The 8181-nt window shown below is 48.4% G+C and overlaps 1 protein-coding gene across 1 annotated transcript in view; it reads left to right on the plus strand.

Annotated features, from left to right (window-relative positions):
- C7H14orf159 (chromosome 7 C14orf159 homolog) overlaps nucleotides 1–5279 on the plus strand; it is a 108529-nt gene extending 103250 nt beyond the window's left edge. The window contains 4 exon segments of the mRNA XM_021100082.1: nucleotides 995–1054; nucleotides 1056–1136; nucleotides 2800–2801; nucleotides 4539–5279. Of these exon segments, the coding sequence (XP_020955741.1) occupies nucleotides 995–1054; nucleotides 1056–1136; nucleotides 2800–2801; nucleotides 4539–4654 (259 nt within the window). The 3' untranslated portion in view covers nucleotides 4655–5279.

The raw sequence follows: 8181 nt of genomic DNA on the forward strand, positions 1-8181 counted from the left end.
AACCACAACCACTAACACTGAGCCCTGAGTGGGTGTGCAGGTGTGTGCTAAGCATCTCTTTTGCATTTTTTTTTCTTGTCTTTTGTCTTTTTAGGGCCACACCCACAGCATATGGAGGTTCCCAGGCTAGGGGTCTAATCAGAGTTATTGCTGCCAGCCTACGCCACAGCCACAGCGAAGCCAGACCCAAGCCACGTACGTCTGCGACCTACACCACAGCTCACAGCGACACAGGATCCTTAACCCACTGAGCGAGGCCAGGGATCGAACCTGCAACCTCACGGTTCCTAGTCGGATTCATTTCCCCTGCGCCATGATGGGAACTCCCTCTCTTTTGCATTTTCTCCGTTAACCCTTTCAACGCCCTAAGAGGCAGGGACAGTTGTTAGGCAGCCTGACAAATGCAGAAAACGAGGGTTACAGCATTCAAGTGACTTGCTGAAGGCCTGTAGCCTCAGGACCTGGACCCAGCACAATCTGATTTCACAACCCATGATCTTACCAGCATCCTGCCTGCACAGCCTTCTCTCTCTAACGCTTTCTGTTGGAAGATGTCTATCTTGTGTTAGAGTCATTTGTCTTCTGTTTCCATTCCTTTTTAACCTGTTTTGTTTCTGTACACTGAACAAGATCCTGGAAGAGGGCTGCTGTGGGCCCCTAGCAGCTGACACTCAATCCACTGGGTACTGGCTGCCCGCGGGTTAACGGAGACCTGGGTGGGGCACCAGCAGCGTCCACTGTGGTAACCCTGCCCGTCAGCTTCCCGCTCTCAACCTCTGCCTCTAGTAAACTGTCGAAGATTCTGACACTGTTCCTTAGAATGATCTGATAGACCTGCCCCCAGCCGGGCTCAGGCACACAGTAGATGTTCAACCAAGTTCTGTAGGAATGAAAGAAACGCAGAGCGAAGGGTCCTTGGCCCAAACACAGGATGGCATGACCCAGCCAGGCACTTGGCTTTCTGGAAGGACCCTGTGCCCTTGCCGCCTGGCAGGTTCGACCATCTGGTGGCCATCGAGCTCCCGGGAAGGGCTGTGCGTGGCAATTACTACAATGCGGGAGATGAAGATCCAGCCCTTGGTGGACCCTGTGGGTAATCCTTTCAGATCACAGAGGATTCCTGGAATCTCGTCGAGGTAAGCCAGGGGCGCTGGGAATCTGAAAGGGACATGTCAGCCCTCCGAGCCTTGTTACTGATTGTTGAACACGTGACAGGAAGGGGTTATGTGGGACCATTGTATCGCACTTTGGTGATGCTGTTTGTTTATTGTGGCCAGTATAGACAGTAATGACTCTGTCATTTAGAAATCCACTGTTCCCATGAGCAGGAAAGGGAAATGACGCTTAACCGAGCATATTCTAATTGTCCAACTCTAAAACATTCAAACAAATAGTCAAATAACGACAGGAATGAAGTCAAGGCATGATATTATTATTTTGGTAGGAACAGGCTGAATGTGCCATGAGTATTTGGTGTCATCCTATGAAGTGTGTTCATTTTTTAATCTTTTTAAATTTGTGATGCGTGTCGTATTTTGATGGCGAATAATGTCATGATATGACATTTGTGTTTTCCAGAATTTGATAGTTTTCAAAGAGGTTTCACAACCATTGCATTGTTTAAAACCCGTAAGTAAGGCAGGGGTAGTTTCCAAAAATGAGGCCTGGGGAGGTATCTGGAGGCTGCCTGGTTAATTAGCGTTGGTAGAACTAGGGCCCTACTGGAAATGCCTTGCATGGAATCCCATTGCCTTTATGAATTTCTCAAAGGCTGATGGAATACCAGCGTTCCTCTCCCGGGGTGGGAACCAGCCCTGGAGGAATTAAGGCATGTTTGTCATTCCATATTTATTCGCTTTCTCCATTCAGAAACTTCCGAGTGTTTCCCAGACTCATTAGTTGCCTTTGGCTTTTGAGGTTTTGAGGAGACAATGAAAGCCTTCCCGGCTAAGTAGATTTCTGCCAATCGCCCTGGTCTTTCCCAGAAGCTGCCTTGGGTGTGGGTCCCGAAGGGTGGCTGGCTTCTGCTTCCTGCCTCTCTGGGCTGGGCGGGCAGGCGAGGACCCAAGATCTGGGGGGTGGGGGTGGGGGGCTCCCACAGTGGAGAGGAAGGGGTTTCTGCCTCCAGAGGGGCCAGCGGGGACCAAAGGTGCTGCAGGGCACCCACTCTTCCCCCGCTGAGTGGACCCCCCATCTGCGCTGATCCCCCTAATGAAGCCCCCAGGATCCGGAGGGAAGCAGGTGGGGCTGGCTGTTTGTGCTTTCGAACTGTCCCCCATGGGCCCCTGGACCCCTGAGGAGCCTGAGACCCTCTGTGGCTGCCCACAGCCCCTGCTCAGCAGAGCTACCCTCCCCCAATGCTCCTTTCTCTCCTCTGCTCCATAGACATGGCTATTCCTGGGTCCCCAGGCAGCAGGGAATCGCACTCAACTGAGAATTGAGACCCCCGCCGTCCCCCGCTTACTCCCCAGGTCCTACGCCTCTCAAGGACTCTGTAAAGTGAGGACAACAGGGCCCTGGACAGGACACCCTGGGAGCAAACACGATGAACTGCATGGATGCCGAACAGCAGAGACAGATGTAGACAAGACACAGAGGCCAGGGGCAGGTGGTATTCCTTCATTCAATGGGCTGTCATGGATCTAGAAAACTGTTCGGAGAAAAATCCTCAGGGTGCAAACCAAAGGCATCCGGTCACTCACGCTCATTCTGAGATAGGGGAGCTCCCGCTGTGGCTCAGCAGAAACGAACCTGACTAGTATCCATGAGGATGTGGGTTTGATCCCTGGCCTCATTCAGTGGTTTAAGGATGCGGCGTTGCTGAGATCTGCAGTGTACGTTGCTGATGAGGTTTGGATCCCGTGGTGCTGTGGCTATAGTGTAGACCAGCAGGTCTCTGATGCCCAAGGAGAGTCAGCTCCAGGCCATTTTCTACCATCACATGACGAATGCTCGCCTCTGGCGTAATTCTTCCATATGTTTGTAGAAACAGATACCAAAACAGTCATACGCCCACGCGGCAGGCTCAGAAGGCCTGGCCTTCTGTTCTTGAGGCACTTGGACAGGCCCTTGGTGAATGGTTTTCTTGAGGCAGCTGCAGCCACCTTCCAGAAGTGGGTTCAGCTGACTTCTAGTCTACAGAATCCTCCAGAAATACCTGGACACAGGACCAAATGGTGTTCTGAGAGCATCACTGCCAAGGGTACACGATGCCAGGCTTGTTAGATTTTTTTCATCTTGTTTCTGCAAAGGTGGAGTTGCCTGGTAATTATTTTTAGCCAATTCACCTTTTTTTTTTTTTTTTGATAGGCAAGAAATAGATTTATTAAGATAGGACACCTGTGAGAGATGCAAGCCAGCAGGCATGGAAGCTCTGCCCCGAGGATTAGGTGGGCTACAGTTTTATGGGGTTTTTTGGTCTTTTTTGTCCTTTTAGAGCCACACCCTTGGCATGTGGAGGTTCCCAGGCTAGGGGTCTAATCGGAGCTATAGCTGCTGGCCTACACCACAGCCACAGCAACACCAGATCTGAGCCACATCCGTGACCTACACCGCAGCTCATGGCAACGTTGGATCCTCAACCCACTGAGCAAGGCCAGAAATCGAACCCGCAACCTCATGGTTCCTAGTCAGATTCATTTCCTCTGCGCCACGACGGGCACTCCGAGGTGGGCTACAGTTTTATCATCCAGGGGAGTGGTGAGGGGGTCAGCTCACCTATCTTGAACACCGTTTATTTCACCAGTGAATTAAATAATTTCTAACATGTACTTAGTCTAACATTTATTATGCTAATTGACAAACGTGGTGCTGGTCAGATTGGCTTTTAGCCTTGTGGTCTCTTTCAAATGCTAATTGGCCACTCCTCGGGGGTGTATTCATGATTAGGCTATTTCAGGTGTTAACCAGATGCCCATCTGGTTAAAATTAACTGACACACAAACACTTCACATCCTTTAAACCGAAGGCTGTGCGTAGATTACAGAATTGACGTTCATAAACTATAGCATATAGTTTCCAAAAGAGACAGGTTGGGGGGTGGGGGGGTGCACTGAGGACTTGGGATGGAAATGCTGTAACATTTGGTTGTGATGATTGTTGTCCACCTATAAATGCAATAAAATTCATTAAGTAATAATAATAATAATAGTAATAAAAACGATACCAGTTCCCTTCTGCCAACAGACTCACATTAGTCTGTCACACTAATGGCATTCAGGGCCATGTGGCCTCTGCCTGAGCAGGAGCCACTGGTAAGGAGAGGAGGTTCTCAGTGTGGCCATCTGCCGTGGACCTGGCACCTTCAGCATAGAGGGCGCTCCGTCTGTGACTGGAGAACATGACCCAGTAGGTTTAGCGAGTTTCAAACGTCCTCTCATTTTTAACTAGAGACATTTCTAGAATACCTGAAGAAACACAACAGCTCCTGGCCGTCCTATCCAGAGCCGAGGCCTCTCCCCACCCTGAGCCCCAGGTGAAACCCCCCCCCCCCCATTTTAGCTGATTCTGTACCTTGGCTGAGTTCCCCTTCCCTCGAGGGGTCAGTGACAAAGGCAATGAGCTTGGAATGGGCAAAGTTAAGGAGGCTGCCAAGAGGCACTTAGGAAATGAGGACATCACCGCCTATGACGTGCAGCTGACTTTTGGTCACTGACGGTGAGTGCTCAGATGGCCAATCAGTCAGGAAAGGCTGCTCAGGTGGACGGACCTGACTTGAAGTCTGTCCAGCCAGAAACTCGTCTCCTCTGTGAGTGGAGTCTAGAGGCCACCAGGGCAAAAAAAGGATCTGGTTCTTAGCCTCTGGCCTCTCATTCAGTCATTCAACAAACATTTACTGCGTGCCAGGCATTGCTCTGTGTACTGAGGTTCGAACAACAAGGGCCCTGCTCCACAGAGCTCCTGCTCAGGCTCTGGGAGCTGGACAATGAGCCCTAACAAATAAATACACCAGATCATGCTAAACAGTAGTGAGAGCTACAAGCAGATGAGAGAGAGTGACAGGCAGGCCACTTTAGATCAGGGGGGTCACCTCTGCTTTTACCTGTGTCTCCTGTAGGGTGGAAAGGAAGAGAACAATCTGGCAAATTTGTGGAGCATGCAAGAGGCTTCCCACTCTTCTTTCACTTACCTCTGCCCAGGCCGCCCGGCCCCTCTGTGCAGCCGCCCTTCCCATCAGCACCAACCTTTCCTGTGTCTAGGTCCTTTAGCCCCACCCTTCTTCCCTTGACTATACCACAAGTTTCAGGAATTTTTTTTTTTTTTTTTAGCTTTTTAGAGCCGCACCCACGGCACATGGAGGTTCCCAGGCTAAGAGTCTGATCGGAACTGCAGCTGCTGGCCTACACCACAGCCAGAGCAATGCAGGATCCAAGCTACATCTGTGACCTACACCACAGCTCACGGCCATGCTGGATCCTTAACCCACTGAGTGGGACCAGGGATAGAACCTGCATCCTCATGGATCCTAGTCAGATTCATTACCACTGTACCATGATGGGAACTCCAAGTTTCAGGAATTTTGGCAGATACCTGAAAAAGGCCCTCTCCCATTTTATCAACTAGGTGAAAATATAACTTGTCAAAATTTGTGGGATTCAGTGAAAGCTGGGAAATGTAGTACATTGAATGTATTAGAAAAGAAGAAAGACCTAAAATCAGTCAATAATCTAAGCCTCCACCCTCGGAAACTAGGAAAAGACGAGAAAATGAAATCTAAAGAAGGAAAATAATATCAGAGAAGAAATCAATGAAATTGAAAATAGGAAATTGATAGAGAAAATTAACAAAATCAAAAACTTGTTCTTGAAAAGATCAATAAAATTGATAAGCCTCTAGCCAGGCTAAGAAAAAAAAGAGAGAAGATACAACTAAAGTGAGAAGAGAAAAAAAAACAAAAAAACACAACAGGGAGCTACAGCTGATGGTGCCCCGGCCCTAAAGGTATATTGTTCTGTCTTGTTTGGTGCCTGGATCCTAGTGGAGGGATCAAAGTTTGTGGTGGGATGTCACAGGGGTACTCCCAGATCAGGGTCCTTACATGTGGGCTCAGGTCCAATCCCTTTTCCTGGTCTTAGGGACTCTCTCAGCCTCATGTCCCTAAACCCCACCATGTCCCTATGATCCAGCCATGCATGGCCACTGCCCTTGCTCAAATACAGCATGGCTTGCATTTTTTAAACTGAAAAGATGAGGTGATAACAATACTTCACCAACATTCTCAAAAGAGGTAGTGAAGGGTAACAGAAGTCAAACATATTATCCTTTTGGAGTTCCCTGGTGACCTAGTGGTTAAGGATTTGATGGTGTCCTTGCTGTGGCTCAGGTTCAATCCCTGACCCAGGAACTTCTTCATGCTGTGGGTGCAGCAAAATATATATATATATGAAATATTAAATATATATATGAAATTTTATATATATATATAGTCTTAGCATAACACAATCAGCATTTTTTGTTTTGCATGTTGGCTTCTAATTCTCTCCTATGTGTATATGCTATTAAACTTCTGTTTTGTTTTATCCTGCTAATCTGTCTCATGTCAATTTGATTCTTAGACCAGCCAGAAGAATCTAGAAGGACAGAGGAAAATTGCTTCCTTTGTGACAGTTGTTGGCACAGTATGAGACCTCAGTTTTACTGGCTGGATACTACTCACCCTGAAGCTGCTGCAGCTGAGAAATCTGTGGACAACTGATGAAAGCGGGCAGCTAGTTCGAGTTCTTACCTGTTGGTCAGCCTCCCAGATCTCTGCTTGCGGGTCTGGTGGAAGTGAGAGTGACCAGAGCCCTTTGTCTCTTTTCTACAATTAAATTAACAGGAGAAAATATCTGCGGAGCTAGTTCCTTGGACCCAGCAACTCTTGGTTTGAAAATCAGCAGAGTGCTCTGGATTTGTTGATCCTTTTCCTCCCAAAGATGGTTATTGTTCTTCTGTATCTCTGTCTATTGTGTTGTTTGTCATAAGAAGGAAATTCCATCCGGCAGGATGCAGGCATAGGCCCTTTAAGCCTGTTGTGCAGCCTAGCCCTGCAGACTGGTGAGTTCGAAAGTCTCACCAGAAAACCAGCATCTATTTAGACAAACTTCGCCATGAGTTCATATGTACAAGATAAGAGCTATTGGCAAGGAGTATCTTACAGGCACAGCTGGGCCACTGGTGGATATTGGTTGAGCATTTAAGGCCATCAGGGCACTTGCCATCTCAAGAAGGCACCTGTGAAAGGACAAGTTGGTTATGGGGTGGGTTAGATCCACACTATGTCACCTGCCAATCTCAAAGATATGTCCATGCCGCAAGGGACACTGTAAAATACCACAGTCCTCAGCCTCCCTCTACGTCTCTCTTGGATATTCGTTTGCCTCCAAGAAACCTAAAACTTTGCTTAAAGCTGTTAACGTGCATAGAAGAAAAAAAACTGGATGAGGTTTCTCCAGTTTGGAGTTTTTTAAACTGGAAGGCAAACGTTATCATGAGAAGCCTGACCAACGATGACTTGGGGCAATGAGTAAGTCAATTAATTGAGTTAAAGATTGACAACAGGAGTTCCCGTCGTGGCCCAGTGGTTAACGAATCCGACTAGGAACCATGAGGTTGCGGGTTCGATCCCTGGCCTTGCTCCCTGGGTTAAGGATCCGGCATTGCCGTGAGCTGTGGTGTAGGTCGCAGACATGGCTTGGATCCCGTGTTGCTGCGTAGGCTGGCAGCTACAGCTCCAATTCGACCCCTAGTCTGGGAACCTCCATATGCCGCAGGAGCGGCCCAAGAAATGGCAAAAAGACCAAAAAAAAAAAAAAAAAAAAAAAAAGATTGACAACAGGGGAGGCCCCTCTGTGATCAGTGAGTTAAGAACCCATCTGCAGCAGCTCAGGTTGCTGCAGAGGTGTGGGTTTGATCCCCAGCCCAGTGAAGTGGTTAAAGGATCCAGCGTTGCCGCAGCTGCAGTATAGGTTCCAGCTGTGGCTCGCATTCAATCCCTGGCCCAGGAACTTCGATGTGTCGTGGGTGTGTTCATTTAAAAAAAAAAAATTGGCAAATGGCCTGGGTCCCTTGGCTTGACCCCTTCCTGTGGACCCAAAGCCTTTTAGGCAAGAGTGGGTAAATAGCTAGGGAATGAAGAGACGTTTCTGGGACTCCTTGATGGTGGAAACTCACAAGCTGAGATACCAAAACCCATTAATGGAA

The sequence above is a fragment of the Sus scrofa genome, chromosome 7 (genome assembly GCF_000003025.6).
Source record: "Sus scrofa isolate TJ Tabasco breed Duroc chromosome 7, Sscrofa11.1, whole genome shotgun sequence".
Lineage (NCBI taxonomy): Eukaryota > Metazoa > Chordata > Mammalia > Artiodactyla > Suidae > Sus > Sus scrofa.